This window comes from Protopterus annectens, chromosome 7.part1, assembly GCF_019279795.1.
Source record: "Protopterus annectens isolate FY-2018-M chromosome 7.part1, PAN1.0, whole genome shotgun sequence".
Taxonomy (NCBI): Eukaryota; Metazoa; Chordata; order Ceratodontiformes; family Protopteridae; genus Protopterus; species Protopterus annectens.
In genome coordinates, this window is record NC_056740.1 from 524,397,916 (window position 1) to 524,419,071 (window position 21,156).

Here is a 21,156-nt window from a genome sequence, read left to right on the forward strand (position 1 = left end):
TGCAAAGAATGCTTGCCAACTTGATCTGATGCATGAACCAACTCCTGGAGCTCCTTACACTCTATACCCTCAGATAAAGCATCCACCTTAGATTTCAATTGACCCAACAAAAAGTTCTGATACTTCAGCATATGAAATTGGCAATTCAGCGCCCTCATAGCTAACGGAGAGGAGGTGTACACTTTTTTCCCCCACCTATCTAAAGCTCTAGAATCTTTATCCAAAGGAACTGGATTCTTAACCACAGAAGCCCTAATACCCTTTGGACCTTGAATAATAGTTTCCGGATCAGCTCTAGGACTCTTGTACAAATACTTATGTGCTTCTGGAACTCTATAATATCTGTCTGACTTAACAGGGGCAGGAGGCAAAGAATCAGGATTAAGGGAAGATTCAGAAAAAACATCCTGAACAACATCTAAGACAGGAGGAATAGCCAAGGGCCTATGTTGTGGCAGAAACAAAAATTCCCTAAGCCTCTTCCGAGAATCTGAAAAATCCTGACCTTCCCACTTAAAATGTTCCCTCATGGAATGTAAAGTCTCAGAAAAAGAAAAATCCTCTGGAGGAGAAGCAGAAGGACAGGAATCCTCTGCATCCGAATCTGAATAAGAAGGGAATTCCTGAATTTCCTCAGCTGAGGAATCAGAGTAGTCAGAGGAATGATCCATTCCCTCTAAATCTGCCTCCACCCTAGGCCTTTTCTCTGGGGGGGCATAGAACCCCTGATCAAAGTAATCAAGTCCTCTGCCATTTTTAACATATGTTTTTTAGGAACAGGGGCTGGAGAGCTAGAACCATGACCAGGGCCAACAAGACAAGGTTTGGCCTTAGCATGGCCTTTAGCCACTGAAGTAGAAGGCCTAATAACCTTCTGTAAAGATGGAACTACAGACACCCGAGAAGCACCTTCAGCCGGGCCTAACTCCTGAGAGGCCAACTCCTGCAAAAGTAAAGGTTCCCCCTGGGATTCAGCCGAACCCTCAGCAGGATCCACAGATTCAACCGGAGGCTCCGTAGAACCAGCGTCCGCAACGGACGACTCATCCAGTTTAGACTTCAAAGATCTATCTTTACGCTTTTTAGCGGTAGCGGGCGTCGGAGGATCCGACGGCATGTTATAGTTACACCTTTTACCAAAAACAAGCCTGGCACAGTCTAATCTCCTTTTAATGGTGCGCTTATTAAATCTAGCACAAAAGCGACACCCGACCACATCGTGCTCAGGCCCCAAGCAAGGAATACAGAAAGAATGATAATCCCTATGAGGTATCTGTTTCCCACAAGAAATGCAATTATTAACTTTTTCTGACATCCGGAAAACTGAGGCAAGAAAAGACAAAGATTTCCCCAACGGGGTACTTAGCCCAACTTGGTCTTCGGTCTGAAACTCGATAAATGAAAATTTCAGAACACCGAACGGCACTTGCAAACGCTGCTTCTGCTTCGGACCACGCGGCAAGAAAGACTGAGGATATGGCGTCGGTCATGCGCTTAAGTACTACTACGTACTGACGTCAGCTCTAGGCGACAATGACCGACGCCAGCCCAGCTCTTTGGTATTCGGGCCGATCGAGGACAGCGGACTACCCACAGGTTATGACTGCAGCAATGTGAGACAAAGAACATCAGAAGATACAGAAGCCTGATCAGAGGAATCATAAGGGATATCCTGTCTAGGCCTTTTCTCAGGAGGAGGGTGAGAGCCCCTAATCATAGTTAATAAATCCTCAGCCATCCGAAGTAATTGCTTCAGAGTCTTAGGAGCTGAATCCAAAGAAGCTTGAGCAGAAAGTCTGGGTTTAACAGGAGTCTTTGACTTAGCTTTTGTCTTTGTGGAAATAGTAATGTGTGAAGGCCTGAAGACCCCCTCAGAAGCCAGTTCCTGCACAGCGGTTCCGGACCCATCTGAAGGAGCGACGTCCGAAGGTCCTGCAGCAGACAAATTACTAGGCCTAGTTGGCTCACCATGCGAGTCCGTGTCGGCCATCGGTTCTGAAGTGGCAGACTACAGGGGCTGCAAAAGCGACTCACTGACGACCGCCGAACCCGAAGCTGGCTCCGGCTGCAAAGTATCCTGTTTGGACCTTGGAGGCCTGTCCTTGTCTTTGCGCTTCTTCTCTAATCCGGTAGTCAGTAAAGTATCCGACGACATTCTATAATTAAATCGTCTACCGAAGTAATTCAAGGCCCAATCGTACCTACGCTTGATAGTGCGAGAATTAAACCTGGCACAGAACCGACAACAAGAAACGTTGTGGTCAGGGCCTAAGCAAGGTAGACAGTAAGAGTGGAAATCTTTATGAGGTATTTGTTTTCCACACGATACACAATTATTAACTTTTTCTGACATCGGAGGAGCAAGAAAAAAGTTTCCCCAACAGGGTACTTAGCTTTGAGAAGAGAAGTAGAAAACTTCGGACCGACGACAATCACACCACGTTGTCTTGAAAACGCCAACCAACAACTAGCGAACTGCTTTGTACTGCACGGCAAGAAAGACTGGAGAAGATGGCGTCAGCTGTCAGCTTTATACCCATGCGCTCTGACGTCAGGGTTCTAGCTGAAACAGCCGACGCCGGACCCAGACTTTGATATTCTGGCCGACCTCGGGCTGCCTGCCGGCAGGAGTACCCTACAGTTATGACTGCAACAGTGAAACACGAAGAACATCTTCCTGACCCTCTTTTGCAATTGGAGGCATTCCTGTGCCAGCCACTTGGAAAAACTCACTCATGGCATGCAGTGTCCCCCAGAGGTAATGTCCTCAGGGTGTGAAGCAGAAGAATCCTCAAAGGAAGTAAGGGAAGGGTTCATCTTCAAGGGCAGAGTCCTCCTGATCAGAGTCCTCATCTGAATCAGGGGGTTATGAAAAGGACTCTGGTATAGGGTCTCTCTTCCTTTTTCCTGGTAAAGATTAGTCAGAGGCAGGCACCCGCCCCCCCTCGAAAGAAAAAAAAAGATCCTCAGCCAACCTGACCAAATTCTGCTGATAGCTTGTAGGGTGGGAGCTGGTAGGCCTAGGCACAGGACCCGAGGTCGATCTCTTCTTAGGTGTAGCTTTGGCCTTGGGCCTGTGCATGTCAGCCACTGTGATGCCAGTGTCTTTGAAAGAAATAACCGATGTTGACAGATGCACTGAAGGGATGTTGGTTGAGGATCGTTCACTGGAAGCAGAGGTCTGCTGAGTGACTCCAGATCCGACCGGCAAACTGAGTGCTAAGCCCTGAGCTGAAGATGAGGGACCTGACAGCATGTCGGACTCTGAAAGGGTCTCAACAGAGGCCTGCGCCACCACCTTGCTCTCAAAAGGGGGCTGCGAAGGCACCTCTCCTTCCTCTTCAATAATGAGCCTTGGGGGACTGGTGGACAGAGAAAGGTTGTTGTCAGAGACCCTAAGCTCAGATCTTTTTTTTCCTTCTTTCGCTTAGGGAGCTCTACTTCGGGATGACTGACGGATGCCATCGTGCGATGGGAAGCAGACTGCTAAGATGCTTAGGCAAGAATCCTAGAATTGAAACTGGCACACAGATGGCAATTAGGGATGTCGTGGCTTGGGCCAAAACAAACAAGGTATGAAAATCTCTGTGTGGGATTTGTTTACCACAGCGGAGACAGTTAACTTTGTCCGACAAGAGTCACAGGTTTAAAAAAAAGAGTTCCCCAATGGGGTACTTAGCTTTAGAAGATTTCTCACTCCAGGGCGGACCAATTGATGCACTCAACTGCTTTGGGCTCCGGCGGCAAGAAAGACAGATGTCAAGGTGTCGGCTGTCTCCCTTTATATTCAACAGAGATGACATTAGGGTAGGACGTCTGCCAGCCCAGGAAGGAGGATTTTTTATTTTACTCTGGTAGTTGGGCCAACCAAGGGCTTCCGGAGCAGGAAATCACATAAGTCAGGACTGCAACAGTGAAACACGAAGAACATCTACAGATCTGCAAGAAACATGATGGGATCATGACAGGAAGCAAGCAGCCTAAAAGTTGAGTGCCAAGGATTCTTAATGCCTAGAGATTATACATGCTACTGTAATAAATACCATTTCTTAACAGATTAGTTGTTCTAGAATACTTTTTACCGCTGGGAAAAGCGGACTTGCATCTTGGAAAACTAGGAAGTTTCACACTTAATAATTGGATACTTCATATTGCATGCAAAAATGCATATAATTTTAGAAAGATCAAAACTGATCATGACCACTCTTGCTCAGGTTATAAAGTCTACAGCAGTATATTACTTTTATTTCCTGGTGACGGCAATGAATATTAACATTCAGAAGTCTGACAAATGGATACCAAACTGCACACTACTCCTCATCACCCTACCGGTATTTAACCTAAATCTTCAGTAGGCTGTACAGGGTGCAGTGAAGTAATAATGTACACAAAGAACTATATTCCAGGTAAAATGCATGACATGCAGCGTTACTTATCTGTACTACAAAAAGCCTACTGGCTACCAATCACAAAGAGAAGTACCATCCTTTTGGCATCACTTGCCAATAAATTATTAAATCCTTCCATCATTCTCCAGCAGACTTACAAAAAAGAACCTCCACTACAATCTCAGATGTCTCCAACAGGATGTAACCTTCACTTCTAACCTCATGAAATAAATTACACAATGAAAAAAAGTGCAGCGTATAAGCCACAGCTTCTCTATGTTAGTCTCCCATATAAGGGAATCCCTCCAAAACACACTGTGGACAGCCTTCCATACACTGAATTCAGACAGTAACTGAGAAGAAAAATCTATTTCAACAAGGTAGTTGGAAATGCTTTCCTACCAGAAGCATTACATAAACCCTTAGTGACTTCACCCAATATTCCTCCCCATATTACAGCACATACACAGCACACACTGTCCCACACTACTCTTCCTCTTCTTACTCCTCTCTTCTTCTAAAATCTCCTCTCCAAACGTACCCCTTCCAAGTCAATATGAATCACTAATATCAAACCTTAAATAACAATCTCCTAATGCCAAATCTCTCTGTCTATGCACAGCCCTACAAGAACTACACACCCCCTTTTTTCTCTGACTCAACTACTTGAATTATTAATACTGCTTAGTCACTCTCATGTACTCGGTCACCAGTCCTACACCTACTACTATGTAAAGACATTACTACTTCCAGTGTATATAACTCTGTATGAACTTCAGTCTACTCCCATTATCAACCAAAACAAAGAAGTTATGTCTTACCATAACATTCCATCTGTGTTGTTGATCTTCGCTCATTCATTACTGATGGGTTATCGGTTCCATCCTCGAAACTGAGCCGGCCAAATATCAAGCTCGCATCAGCCAAAAATTCTCGAGCCAAGGACCAACCCATAATGGTCTGTTACCTCAGATAGAGTTTGCAAGTTGATAGATAAAAGTAGAGGCTACCTATGGTCATAACAGACCTACAATAGAGGAGTATACGAGATCAACCAGGAACCTCCGGAGGGGAACACAGGGAGAGAAGTAATGAATGAATGAAGATCAACAACACAGATGGAACGTTATGACAAGACATAACTTCTTTATCTGATGTTAATCTTCATTCATTCCTTACTGGTGGGACAGAGTCCCCAGCTACCTGCATCCCTGGGTGGCACTCATGGAAGGACATTCCTGAGTACCATAGAGCCAAAAGAAGCTCTACCTCTGGAGGCCAAGTCCAATTAGTAATGAAGAATAAAGGTATGAGGTTTGGCCCAAGTCGTAGCTGAGCAAATATAATTGAGGGAAGCCTTAGCATGGAAAGCTGCTGAAGTTGCCATAGACCTTGTAAAATGTGCTTTCACTCTATGAGGCAAAGTGACATTGTTTTTGTTGTAAATAAAGGTAATACAATTTATCAGCCATGAAGTCAGTGTAACTTTTGAAACAGAATGACCTCGTCTAGGTCCAGAAAAGGCCAGAAACAGTTGGTCTGACTTACGGCTAGATTTTGTTCTGTCCAAATAAAATCGTAATTTTCTATGAACATCCAAGGAGTGCAGGCAATACTCTTCCTTGTTAGTGTGGTTAGGAAAGAACAGCGGGAGATGAATAAATTGGTTGATAGACTGCTCTGACACCACTTTTGGTAAAAAGGAAGAATTAGTTCTCAGTGATACCCTACCTATCCTTATGGAAGATAAGATATGGAGGTTTAATGCATAAAGCTTGAAGTTCTGACAGGTGTCTGGCCGATCTGACTGCAATCAGAAACAAAGTTTTCCAAGAGAGATATTTCACATCACATGAAGATACAGGTTCAAAGGGGGGAGCTGTTAGAGCTTGCAGAACCAATGCCAAATCCCAAGGTTGTGCCGGTTCTGTAAAGGGAGGTTTTAAGTGGATAACCCCCTTCAAGAAAGTTTTATAGAGTCTATGCGACATAAGTGAAGAATCCTGAAAACCAATGTAAAAATTTGAGATGACAGCTAAATGCATATGAACAGTAGAGGCAGACACCCCAGAGTGGAAAAGATGCGATAAGTAATCCAAAACCACTGAAACTGGGGCTGACAATGGGTCTAGTTGTTTATTCGCTCTCCATAGAGAGAACCTTTTCCATTTATTAAAATAGATTAGTCTGGTGGACGATTTATGAGAGACAATAAGAATATTGCGCACAGCAGATGAGAGTTTTCCTGCCTGGCAATCACTGGAAGTGGAGAAAACAAGCTGTCAGTTTCAGGGTTGTTAGATTGGGGTGAGTCAGACCCTGCAGATGGGAGATCACAATGGGGATGGATTGAGGATCCATGGTTGATCTAGCAGGCGTGGCCAAAGGAAGGGGAACCCGACTTGTCGAGGCCAATATGGAGCAATGAGGATCACTTTGCTCTTCAACTGTCGTGCTTTCTTCAGAAACTGGGAGATGAGGGGGAGAAGAGGATAAGCATAAAGAAAACCTGAGGGCCAAGCATGGACTAGAGTGTCTCTCGGTGACTGTCCCCAAGGAGGGAACAGGGCAAAATAGTCACTGCACTTGTAGTTGGTTGGGTAAGCAAACAGGTCGCAACAAGGCTGGCCCCAGCAGTTGAAGATTCTTGCCGCTATCATAGAATTGAGGGACCACTCATGAGGTTGCAGAATGCACCTGCTCAATTTGTCCACTATCACACTGGAGCTCACGAGAATGTGCGTTGCAATTAGAAAGCGGTTGGAAGCTATCGCCCATTGCCATGTTCTCAAGGCCTCTCAGCATAACGGGTAAGATCTGTTGCCCCCTTGCTTGTTGATGTACCAGACCACTGACATGTCTGGTTTAATCGCAACAGTCCCTGACGGAAGGATGGAATAAATGCTTGCAATGCTAGTAGCACCGTCCTCTGTTCCAGGACATTGATATGCAAAAGGGCCTCTGTTTCCGACCTGGTGCCTTGGACAGAGTTTCCCTGACATAGCCCCCCCCACTCCATCAGGGAGGTGTCTGTGGTCACCGTGGCTTTCAGTTGATGGGGGCTGAAGGGGCAAGACCATTGCTGGGGATTTCGAGACATCCACCAGAGTAAATCTTGCTTGCATCTCTGAGTTACACTTATCTGAAAAAACAAAGGATGCTGTAGAGGGTACCACTGAGTGAGAAGTAACCACTGAAGGAGCCTCATGTGAAATCTGGCTAGAGGAACAATGGTGATTGAGGCTGCCATTGACCCCAAGATTTGGAGTATAGATCTAGTGGGAGATTTGTGGTGACAGAGCAGTGGCTGAACCTGTTGCCTTATTCTTTGAAGCCTGTGGTCCGGAAGAGATGCTGTGCAATTTCTCGTGTCCAACAGAACCCCTATAAATTCCAGAGACTGAGCTGGGGTCATGTTGTATTTCTCCCAGTTTATAGCGATTCCCAGGCTTTGTGCTGTGAGGAGAGTGTAGTGCAGGTTTTTGCTTGGTGGGGGCGGTGAGGAGCCAGTCATCTAGATATGAAAACACCTGGAATCCTTGAAGTCGCAAATGAGCGATAACCACCGCCATGCATTTGGTAAACACTCTGGGGGCTGTAGAGAGACCAAAGGGCAGAGCTTGAAATTGGTAGCGACTGGCTCCTATGCGGAAGCGGAGGTATCTTCTTGTGCGTTTGTCCATTTTTATGTGGTAATATGCATCCTGAAGATCTACAGAGCACATCCAATCATCTTCTTCCAGGAGAGGAAGGATAGACTAAACCATGACAATCTGGAATTTCTCTGTTTTTACAAATTTGTTCAGTCTGCTGAGATCCAGAATTGGTCTCCAGTCCCCGGTCTTTTTTGGCACTAAAGACTTGAGTAAAAACCGGATCATATCTTGTCTGGGGGGGAACCGTCTGAATGACTTTTTTGTAGCAGCTTTTGGATTTCATGTGCTGCTGCTTCCCTTTGACTGGGTGGAACATCGGGTAATACTCTGCATGAGACTGGCCAAAGAAGGAAGGAGATGCGATAAGCTCTGGATATTATCCACTGTACCCAAGAATCGGTGGTTATATTTCACCAGGCAGCGGGGTACAAGGAAAAATTACCCCTGACCGTTTCCAGAGGTGAGCAGTTGGCCAATGCTTCAGGAGCGTTTATAGGGTTGCTCAGAGAACGAATATCTGGAACCCCAGTTTCGCGGACCTCCTCTGCCCCGAAAGGGGAGTCTTCCATTGGAGTTCCCCCTCTGCCTCTAGGGGAGAACTTGGCACGTGTGTCATGGAAAGAGCCCTGTGATTTCTTGTGCCACATCTTCCCACTCCTCTGATTCCTGGAGTAGAATCGTTGAGGAGTGGAGTGTCTGACACCAATGGCAGATAGGGTCTTGCCATCTTGTTCGCACCTTGCTAGCGTATCTTTCACTTTATAGCCAAACAAAAAAGTGGCCTGATGGGGGCATTCATGAAGGAAGCCTTTAAGGAGTCCGCAAAGTTGCATCCAGGCATGTCGTCTGGGTTATCTATATCCGCACCTGCCTCTCTAGCTGCTCTTTCCGTTGTGTGAGAAATAAGACGCATGGAAGAATTGGAAATGGACTCTAGGGTGGCTGAGAAGCCATGTTGTCACGGACCTAGTCAGAAACCGCTCCTGCCAAGGTTTCAGACAGCTAATTGATAAGATTCCTCTGAAGCCTGGTAAAGTGTGGCAAATAGTTCAAAGACCTTACGGTGAAGGTCAATGAAGCAAACATGTGCTTTCTTAGTCTGTCTATCGTCCGGGACTCCTTGCTGGGCGGATGGACAGTTTGGCTCTCTTCTGCCAAATCCTTCTTAGTTGCAGCCACCACCAACATAGAATATACTGGAAGACCTTGTAACCAATATGGGTGCTCAGCTGGGGGAGATAATATTTTATCCGGTCTCCTTTGTATCGTTTCCAGGGTGTCAGGAGCCTTCCATGTGCACTGGACGATGAGCTGGATGAGCTCATTGGCCGGCGGGGTGACCCAGGAGGTAGGGGCTGGGCACGAAAGGCCTGCAGGAATACGGATTCCTCAGAGGAAGGATTGGAGGACCTCCAGTCACTCTTCTGTCTAAGGATCTCGAGGATGTCACCAAAGGACACCTCTTCAGAGGGTGACCGTGAGGACACTTCCCAGTCATCAAAATCCGTATCTTCAGTCAACGACTCCTCGGAGTCTATGTGCTTCCTCTTGCACGATGCTTTGCGGGATACATCCTCAGTGGGAGGTTCTGGGGAGGACTGCAAAGAGAGGGTCTCCCGAGGAGGAGATACTGGAGGCCCTTGTGCCTGGTGGCTGGTGGTTGTGGCTTGTGACAGTTGTGGCACAGAGGAGGGAGTGGACTTCGACATGTGGGGTTTGCCAGCGGAGGCAAGTGCCCTCTACAGTCCACCCAAGGAGGGATGGCAGCCCACAATAGAGCACGACAACCTCGGGACTGGGGTCACACCCCGCCCCAACGAGCCGACTCCCAGACCAAGAGTCTCAAGAGGACTGTGAACTATGAGAAAAGGAGGATTCCTGGAGGGTGCCATAGAAAATAAATCTGTGTGGAACCAGGAATGCCCTCCCCCATGGCACAGCCACTGGCCTGAGAAAAGCCCAGTGCACCAAGAGCCACAAGGATGACTCCGGTTCCAAAGTGAGATCCACAGCTGGAGTCGGAGGAAGGGAAGCTGCTGCCGGAACAATAGGCTTCGATACTTGGGTGGAAGTCGAAGGAGGAGTGTACATTGGAGTTTGAGGAGATGTACATTCACCTGAAGGGGGGAACGTGGACTTCGACACGTGAGACTGACCTCTGGCCACAAGCAACTGGTCAATAAGCCACAACACATCTTGCTCAGAGAGGCTCCTGGTTGACCTCATAGAGAGACTTGATGGCAATTCTGGCCTTTCTAGAAAAGGACTACACTGGCTACCAATGAATAGATCCAAGGAAGGGGAATATTTGGTCCAAGCTAATTCGAGAGGTGCAGAGCCTGGAACCGAGGACGTCTGCACCGAAGAAAACTGTGTGGAAATAGTCTGCGCTGACGACATCAGTGCCATAGAAGTTGAAGCTGTCTGCACCGTAAAGACAAAAGTCTGCCCGATGGGTACAGTGCCGTCGAGGAAAGTGTCTGCATTGGCAATGACGGCGCCAAGAAGGACTGCACCGAAGAACATGTCAGTGTCAAAAATGTCTGCGCCATGGAAGATAGTAACGTCATACTCTGAGCCGAAGGGGACTGTACCAACTGTGCCAAAGGTGCCAAAGGGGACTGTACCTGCATGGACGGTGCCAGTAAGGGCTGCGATTGAACTGTCAGAGCTGTAATTGTCTGCACCAGGAACTCCAGTGCTGGTGTTGATAAGGAAGACATAGCTGGAGTCAGAATCATTTGAGGCGGTGCTGAGCCTGGAGCCGACAGGGTCACAGGTGGCAGCACCAAAGTAGTAATCAATTTCACCTTCTTATGAGTAGACTCCCTACGTTCTCCAGAGGGAGAAGAATGGAGCGACCTCGAAGAGGAAGAAAATCTTTTATGGGGTTTAGCAGGAGGGGGTGAGCCCTCCGACCCAGAAATGGTCTCACAAAAGGGATCATTAAGAGTCCTGGTCGAAAAATTTCTACAAATCCCACACGGGGGATCCACAGTAAGGTGGGAGACATTCAGACAGTAGACACACAAGTCATGGCCATCGGAAAGCCAATGTGGTGACTATATCTCTTCTGGCCAGACCACCACATAGCCCATGTAATGAAGGTGAAAGAAGGAAGGGATGGTTGAAAATAAATGAAGAGCAACAACTGAGATGGAACGTTATGGTGAGTACATGACTTCTTTATCTGAAGTTGTCTTCATTGGCTCTTCAACCTGTGGGACACAGTCCCCAGCTACTAAACACCTGGGAGGCCCTCATGGAAGGATATTCTTGAGCACGGCGGAGCCAAAGGATGCCCTGTTCCTGGACAGAAGGTCCAACTTGTAGTGCGAGATGAAAGCATGTGAAGAAGCCCAAGTAGCCGCAGAAGAAATGTCATCCAAAGAAACTCTGGACCAAAAGGCAGCTGTAGTAGCCATAGATCTAGTGGAATGTGCCTTAATATGACCTGGCGGGGTTAAACCTGTAACTGAATACAGCAGCGAGATCCACTGGGAAATCCAACAGGCGATGTTGACCTTTGAGACTGGTTTCCCTAAAAAGGGTTTAGAATAGGAAATAAAGAGTTGGTCAGACTTACGAAAGGATTTAGTTCTAGGCAGATAAAAATGTAGCCGTCTATGAACATCCAACAAGTGCAGTTTGTGCTCCCCCTTATTTTGAATGTTTGGAGGAAAAAATGGGAGATTAATTACTTGATTAATGTTTGATTCCGAAGCTACTTTGGGAAGAAAGGAGGGGTTCATGTGCAAAGAAACCCTGTCCTTATGAAAAATCAAATAAGGAGGCTTGACGGATAAGGCCTGAAGCTCTGAAACCCTTTTAGCTGATGTAATAGCAACCAAGAAAGCAGTCTTCCAAGACGGGAACTGTAGGCCCACTGAAGCCGCAGGTTCGAGGGGGGACGAGACCAGAGCTTGCAGAATTAGCATGATGTCCCAAGGAGGTGTTAGGTCCTTAATTGGTGGCTGAAGTAAAAAGGTATCTTTCAAAAAGGCCTTGCAAAGCTTAGAAGAAGCCAGGGAATCCATACTGTCACCAAACGAAATTGCCAACACACCACCAAGGAAACTCGCAATTCAGCTGGATGCCAGAATTTATTAAAGTGCAACAAGAAAATAACGCTTGTAATCCAAGTACGTTTTCGATAAAAATCTTCGTCAGAATCAGTTTTTGCTTCGTATACAAGTTTTATTTTATTGCCTCCATCTCTCTCTTTTTTGGTTAATCCATACTGTCACCTACATGAAAGTTAGAGACAGCTGCCAGTTGGACCTTGACCATAGAAGAACTGGCCCCTTGATGAAATATACTTGCTAAAAATTCTATAACCGGGGCAGTGAAGGGGTCTAGATCATGCTGAGATGCCCAAATAGAAAAACATTTCCACTTGCTGGAATAAACCTTCCTGCTAGAAGATTTATGAGCTGCAACCAAAATAATTTTGAACAGTGAAGATAACCCTGGAGTCCTGGCTACCATGGGAACTGGAGCAAACAAGCAGTGATCTTCAGACTGACCACAGACTGACCACATCTAGGGGAGGAATCCCTGAGGGATGAGATCCAGAGCCAGATCTAATGTCCAGGGAAGTCAACTATGTGAGACCACAGAGAAGGGAACTAGACTTGGCGAGGCCAGAATGGGGCAATGAGGATGACAAAGCTCCCCAGCCTGCAAGCTTTCTGAAGAAATTTCGGAATTGGGGTAGAGGAGGGTAAGCATACAGAAGACCAGAGAACCAAGCATGAACCAGAGCATATCTGGGGGCTTTCCCGAGGGGGATTCAGAGTGAAAAACTCACTGCACTTTGCATTGGAAGGAAAGGTGAATAGATCACAGCAAGGCTGACCCCACTTGAGAAAGATCTGTTTTGATACCAAAGGATTCAGAGACAACCCATAAGGCATCAGGATAGACCTGCTGAGCCTGTCCGCTAGAATGTTGGACCTCCCCAGAATGTGGGTTACCACCAAAAGACGGCTGGTGATCGCCCACTCCCACACTCTCACGGCCTCATGACACAGGGGGTAACACCTGGTTCCCTCCTGTTTGTTGATGTACCAGGCAACCGACATATTGTCCGTCTGGATGGCAATCGTCTTGAGAGAAAGATGGGCACTGAAATCTTGCAACGCTAGGAGCACCGCCCTCATCTCCAGGATTTTGATGTGCAATTGAGCCTTGTATGGGGACCACATGCCTTGGACTATCCTTCTCAAACAATGCCCCTCCCCCACACGAGTAGGGAGGCATCCCTGGTCACAGTGGCTAAGGGGGCAGGCAGAAGAAAGGGGCGACCCCAAAGAAGATCCGGGGAACTAATCCACTCCAGAAGAGAGTCCCTGCACACCCGTGATATTCAAATAGGGTGACAATGGAAGGTCTAGCAAGGACCATTGAAATGCAAGAGTAAATTGAAATACCCTCATGTGTAACCAGGCCATGGACAAGAGGGCGATCGTGGCCGCCATAAACCCTAATGCCCATAATACCAATTCTGCCATCGGCGGCTGAGCTTGATGGATACAGAGGACATGTAGTCTTAGGGACTGTATTCAATGAATTGCGTCCGACAAAGCTCCAATGAAATCTAGCACTTCAATCGGAGTCAGTAGAGATTTGTTGAGATTGATAGCTATGCCCAACTGGTGGGCTATTAGAAGAAGGGAATCCCTTGCTTGGCAGAGTTGATGCCTAGAAGGGGCAGCAAAGAGCCAATCATCCAGGTAAGGGTAAACCTGGAAACCCTGCAGTCTCAGGTGAGTCGCTACCACTGCCATTACTTTGGTGAACACTGTGGGGGCTGTGGTGAGACCAAAAGGGAGCACTCTGAACTGGTAAGGATTGGCCCACGCCTGGAAGCAGAGGAACCTCCAAGAGCACCTGTCCATCTTGGTGTAATAGCATACGTCCTGAAGGTCGGCAGAGCACATCCAGTTTTCTCCTACAGGAAGGGCAGGATAGACTGAAGAATGACCATCTGGAATTTTGTCTTGGCAACAGAGAGATTTAAGGTGGAGAGATTCAGAATGGGTCTTCGTCCCCTGTCTTCTTTGGCACTAAAAAGAATCTGGAATAAATGCCAGGGAAGTAAATTTTGTGGGAAGAAATATCCAGGGAATTGTCATGGCTAGGCTTGTATAGGCCCTAGGGCCGATAGCCTAGTACCAACCTATGAACCTATAATCTGGACTGGTCTGGGAGGACGGGCTGAATGACTCGCTTTTCTAGCAGTTTTGCAATTTTCATTGCTGCTTCCTCCCTTTGCATGGGTGGAATGTCTGGGAGGTACTTGGGTGGAAGTGGTGGTTGAATGAAGGGGACAGTTGGATATGATCTGCAACACCCAACGATCATTCATGATCGACTCCCAGGCCGTTGGGTGTAGCAAGAGGTGTCCCCTGACCTCCCCCAGAGACAAGTAGCCGGGCAACCCTTCACGGCTGCTGTGCAGGTCTGTCTGAGAAAGGGTCTCCAGACCTCAGATTCCATGGGCCTCCTCTGCTTCGGGGGGCCATGTCTCTCGAATCCCCCTCTTCCTCTGGTGGAAGGCAAATCCAGAGAATCATGGGAGTAGCCCTGAGATTTCTGGAACCACATCTTCTTAGTCCCCTGCTGATTCCTTGAAAAGGTTCATTGAGGGGTCGAGAAGTGGATCCCAACTGCAGAGTCTTCCCATCTTTCCCGCTCTGGGCTAGAGTGTCGCGTACCAACTTCCCAAAGAGGGTGGAACTGTCATATGGGGCATTAGTAAAAGATGCCTTAAAGGGTTCAGAGAAGGCACAAAGCTGGAGCCAGGCATGTCACCTGATGGCAACACCTGTTCTGGTAGCTCTAGTGGAGCCCTCTGTAGCAGAGAGTAAACGCATAGAGGTGTTAGCAATTGACATGACTGTGGCCATTTGAGAGGAGAACACTTTCTTGTCCTACGCCGACAAGGATGTCAGGGTAGACTCAGCAATCTCCTTTACCAGGTCTCGCTGAAGTCTAATGACGTGTGCCATACAGTTTCAGCGTACGCAATGCAAATGCTGCTGAAGCCTGCACCCACTTCCCAAAACGATCCATCGTCCTGGACTCTCAGTCGGATTGATGGACAGTGGAATTCTCCTGCGCGAGCTCCTTCTTGGTGGCTGCTACCACCACCATGGCATTCGACAGGGGATCCCTTGGTCCAGTAAATCCTATTTGAGAGCGCACTCAGTATCTTGTCAGGGCATTTGGGGATTGGCTCCACCGTGTTGGGCTCCTTCCACGCCCGAGTTGTAATCAGATCCACCAGTGAATCTGTAGAAGGGGACAGCCAGGATGTACAGGGTCCTGCGCCAAACACCTCCAGGAACACAGATTTGCCTGGGTTGGGTTTCTGGGCAGACCACCCCCCTCCTGACAAAGGATCTCCATGATGTCTCCAAAGGAGGCATCATCGGGGGGAGGTGCCCAGGATGAACCCTCCCCTTCCACCAAATCGGTGTCCTCCATGAGGGACTCCGGAGGGGAGTCTAAGTGCTTCCTTTTACACATACATTTTTGAGGCACCTCCTCAGTGGGGTTCTCTGAGGAGGACTTGACAACGTCTCGCTGCTCCCATGTGGGAGCTCCCTGGGGTGAAGAGGTGGCAGGCTGTCCCCGAGGTAGCAGGATGGCAAAATCCACACCAGAAACAGAGGAAGCCAGGGCATATTCCGAAGTCGAGATAATCAAGGGTCTCGATGGGATCGAGAGCACCCTCTCCACCACATCAAAGGCAGAAGGAGAACGAACCACGATCTGCAGTCCTCTTGATGAATGGGGAAGCCAGAGCCAAACCTCCAGGCACCAAGACTCTGACTGGAAGGCTCTGCTCTGAAAAATTCAGAACCAAAACTATCCCCTCGGATCCAGTGCTGAGGCTACAGCTCAGACGGCTGTTCAGATCCAAACTTGTCAGATCTGACCTACTCAAGGTAATGACCGGGGTAGAGATACTAGGTACCGTCGGCACCAACCCCTCAATGCCGAGGGTCCTCAGAGCTGAGGGCTCTGAAACCGGGGGTCAGATCAGAAAAGGAACAGTCGGGATGAAAACGGACTGCTCTCCGGCAGGAGAGGGGGCAGGCAAGACTCCCATCTGTATCTGGGTGCAGATGAATCTCCGCATCATCCTGTCCACCTCCGTTTCGAAAAGGCTGTGGGTAGATATGGACGAAGTGGCCACCTACACTGGCCTTGAGGGGTGGTGGGGGGATGCTGAGACCAATGAATGGCTCTGAAGCTCCTCCGGCTCCATGGAGAAGCGAGGGGAATGGAGCCGGGGAGACTCCGTTCTCATACCCAAGTGGACCTTGTCTGGAAGGCCTGCTGAGGATGAGCAATCGGGGAACTGCTTCCTAGCCTTGTCTCTATGCTTGTGTTTGTTCATGTCCCCAGTCCTATTAGCAGGAGGCCGAGTCCCAGAGGCTGGGTTGGAGATGAAAGTAGAAGCTGGGTAGAAGTAAAAGAGGATGCCTGGGCCCCGGTGGTAGGAGGGGAAGAAGGCCTCTCAGTATGAGTTTGTTCCTCCTGTCAATCAATATGTGGGGATTGAACCCCATGCAGATCAAGCAGGAGGAAACTAGGTGAGCGACCTCTAAACACTCAACACAGAGAGTCTGGCCATCAGCTGGGGAAAGCTTGTGGCCAAACTCCGTGCATTTACAAAATGCCCCGGTTTGGGATGCTCTGATATATCCAAAAACAGAAGCCCAACAGAGAACACATTCTCGCACACACACACACACTCTCCTGGTAGATAGAACAGAAGTTTTTTTTTTTTTTTTTACCGACACGAAATGTAAAGGGGGGATAGGACAGGTAGAAAGGAGAAAGCTAGACAGAAAGTTTAAAGCCCAAAAATTTAACACACTTACCCAAACAGTAGCTCAGAGCAGCAAATCACATTCCTTACACAAACACAGCAAACGAAATCTGAAGGGAGGAGAGAGACAGTGACATTATGGGTAGAGGGAGGAGCTTGGAGCTCAGATCAGATGTTGGAAATGTGCCCGATTCAGATCCATGCCAGATCAGAGTACCCACAGTTTGAAGAGCAAATGAAGACAGCAACTTCAGATCAGCTGTTAAGCCTTCCTAAAGGACTAAGTTCTAGCAATCATCTGAGGAAAAGTCAACACTTGCTTGGACTTAAGCTCAGGTTCACCTTCCAAAGAATCAGAGTGACTGGACTCAGTGTCAACTAGGAAATCACACTGTACTCATCAGATTCCTCATCAATCTCTGAAACAGCCTGTAGTCAAACTAGCACTACAACCAGGATAGGACATAACTACAGGAATTAGCTGTCTTCAGAACACACTTGGCCAAGGAAACCACATCAGCCTTATAAACAGCTATAATCTTACTATCAGCTGTAACTAGATTTAATGGGGGGGGGGGTGATACCAGAGTTAGGATCCATCAAGTCAGGGGTCTCCAGCCAGAACAATAAACTGGATAATGTATCACAATAAGTACAACATTTCTAGCAGTGATTATGCCCCCACACAACTTAACTCTGCCAAAGTATTCCATTATGACAAAGTTTGAAATGTATTCAAAATTACTTTATAACTAGAAGAAATTGAAGAATTTCCAGTACACAAAGCAACCGATGTGCCAAGCCAGTTTTAAAAATAAGCTCCTCACATTTTAATAATGTTAAACTACTATAAAATAATGTTTAATAGCAATTTATACTATATTTTCTTGTCAGAGAGAGTAAAATCTCCATAATACATTCAAATAACTTCATTCACAGTAAATTGTCAACATTAAAAACATACAAAGCAGAAACATACATATAGTAGATAATGTATAAATTCTGAAAAAAATCAAACTTCTGCAATATTTTCTTGTCAAAAGATGAAAATAATGTAGAGTAACAGTAAAGGCAGAAATGATTAAATGCCTGACAGTCCCTTGCGTCTAACATCAATCATACACACTGCACTTCCGAGGGAAATGCTAAAAGTCAACTTAGCAACAGTAAACATAAGCACTTGTCAATGACAGATGTCAAACACACACTGCCACAAGCAGAAATTCCAAAGGGAATTACTGTATACACTGACAGAAATAAAATATTACAATAAATAATTTTAAGAAGCATAAAAATAGAAAAAGAATAAATTTAATTAAAAAAAATGAGAGGAAATGGGTCCCCAAATGGAAATGGGGCTTATCTGAACAGTGAGCCCCGTGAGGACTCGGAAAACATTCTTTGGATGTCAGCAAAAGACTCAGCACTTGCTTCTGCTGAAGGCTTCCTCTTAGGATATGATCAGCCAATCAGCTGCCACAGGAAGAACAGATGAGCAGAGTCTGAGCTTTTAAAAGCTGGCCAGTACTCGGCAGATAACCTAAAATGTCATGGAGGCAGTGGGAATGATGAACATTTAGTTGGTGCATTGTGGATCTCTGTTAATTAGGGTCCCTACCACATACCTCTTTTTTTGTCCTCTAGCACAGTTAACAGGTGTACACAAAAACCTTGATCACCCTAAATGTCCTGTCATTTCCTTAACCTTACAATGGTACGACTGAAAAAAAAAAAATTGTCTGGGATTAACTTCTGATTATGTAACCAAATGAAAGGTTGGTCAGCACATGTGCGCATGCACACACCCCAACTACATATAGCCTTACCATTCTAAAGGTTTGATGTATGCACGCACACACCCCAACTACATATATCCTCACCATTCTAAAGGTTTGATGCATGCACGCACACACACACCCCAACTACATATATCCTTACCATTCTAAAGGTTTGATGCATGCGCGCACGCACACACCCCAACTACATATATCCTTACCTTTCTAAAGGTTTGATGCATGCGCGCACGCACACACCCCAACTACATATATCCTTACCATTCTAAAGGTTTGATGCATGCGAGCACGCACACACCACAACTACATATATCATTACCATTCTAAAGGTTTGATGCATGCACACACCCCAACTACATATATCATTACCATTCTAAAGGTTTGATGCATGCGCGCACACACCCCAACTACATATATCCTTACCATTCTAAAGGTTTGATGCATGCACACACCCCAACTACATATATCCTTACCATTCTAAAGGTTTGATGCATGCGAGCACACACCCAAACTACATATATCCTTACCATTCTAAAGGTTTGATGCATGCACGCACGCACACACCCCAACTACATATATCCTTACCATTCTAAAGGTTTGATGCATGCGTGCACACACCCCAACTACATATATCCTTACCATTCTAAAGGTTTGATGCATGCACGCACACCCCAACTACATATATCCTTACCATTCTAAAGGTTTGATGCATGCGTGCACACACCCCAACTACATATATCCTTACCATTCTAAAGGTTTGATGCATGCACGCACGCACACACACCCCAACTACATATATCCTTACCATTCTAAAGGTTTGATGCATGCACACACCCCAACTACATATATCATTACCATTCTAAAGGTTTGATGCATGCGCGTACCCACATACCCCAACTACATATATCCTTACCATTCTAAAGGTCTGATGCATGCGCGCACACACCCCAACTACATATATCCTTACCATTCTAAAGGTCTGATGCATGCACGCACACACCCCAACTACATATATCCTTACCATTCTAAAGGTTTGATGCATGTGCGCACACACACACCCCAACTACATATATCCTTACCATTCTAAAGGTTTGATGCATGCACACACACACCCCAACTACATATGTCCTTACCATTCTACAGGTTTGATGCATGCGCGCACACACCCCAACTACATATATCCTTACCATTCTAAAGGTTTGATGCATGCACGCACACACCCCAACTACATATATCCTTACCATTCTAAAGGTTTGATGCATGCACGCACACACCCCAACTACATATATCCTTACCATTCTAAAGGTTTGATGCATGCACGCACACACCCCAACTACATATATCCTTACCATTCTAAAGGTTTGATGCATGCGGCACGCACACACCCCAACTACATATATCCTTACCATTCTAAAGGTTTGATGCATTTCTTTTTCTCTGCTTTCACTAAAATGTTAACGGCTCTTTCTTCAACACTTAGGTTGAGCAACTTAACATTTAAGCAAACATACTGGAAACACTTGCTCTAATGGAATTTACAAGTGTGGAATTACAAGTTAACACCATTTCCAAACGTCTCATGCACTTTATTTTATGTGCCCACTGCTGAGTCTCCCACTCCCCTTCTTATAGTCTATACCTAATTATCCTTTTCTATGCATTAATGTTTTCACTTCATTCTTCTTTCATGTCTTAGAATACCTAACATTTTTATCATCTTAGATGTACTCTGTTCCAGTGAGATAAAATAGTAATAGTAATAACAGCAGTTTATGTACACCCAAGTTCAGTTATGGAGACCGCTGGCATGTAATGCCATGCACTGCTTCATGTATGCTATGTTGGCTTTAAACACTAATGTACTGTCACAAAGACTAACAGGAATGTAATTGGGCTACAATATGTACAATTTAAATTACTAAAAATTATCTGTTAACGTATTGGCTTGAACGATGTTAACATGACAGCTGTTAATAGCACACAAAGTACACCATTTAGTTTTGCAACCATTCATGAGGCTTTACATTGCACATTTTCAGTTAAATCTAGTAATTAAAAATGTTACTTTTCAATTCCAAGGATCCATCTGCGGTTTCTTCCTCCTTCTGAGGTGGAGGTCCTTCTGAAACACTTTGGTCATGTTCTACTCCACCATTTTCATATCCTAATGTCTCAGTATCAGAACCCTTAAAATTAAAGATGCAGTACATTACTGACTGAATTAAAACTAAACACTTTACCAGGTTTATCTATACAACACTGTTTTACAAGTAATTCTGTTCAACTTTCCAGTCTATGAATCTGTTTCCAGTCTACACAACATTGTTTTACAGACAATTCTGTACAAATTTCTGTTCAAATTTGTTGCTTCCCACATCTAGGAAGGGAAAGTTATTCATAGCAGCAAATGGATGTTCATTATAAGAATTAAAAAAAAAACTCTTACTGCTGCACTAGTACTTCTGCTATGGCTA

At 46.0% G+C, this 21,156-nt stretch overlaps 1 protein-coding gene across 4 annotated transcripts in view; it reads right to left on the bottom strand.

Moving 5' to 3' along the window:
- CCPG1 (cell cycle progression 1) overlaps nt 1–21,156 on the bottom strand; it is a 1,059,961-nt gene that overhangs the window by 655,315 nt on the left and 383,490 nt on the right. For all 4 annotated transcript variants that reach the window (XM_044078956.1, XM_044078958.1, XM_044078957.1 and 1 more), the window contains exon 3: nt 20,748–20,868. In XM_044078956.1, coding sequence (XP_043934891.1) covers nt 20,748–20,868 — 121 coding nt within the window. The remainder of the gene's footprint in view (nt 1–20,747; nt 20,869–21,156) is intronic.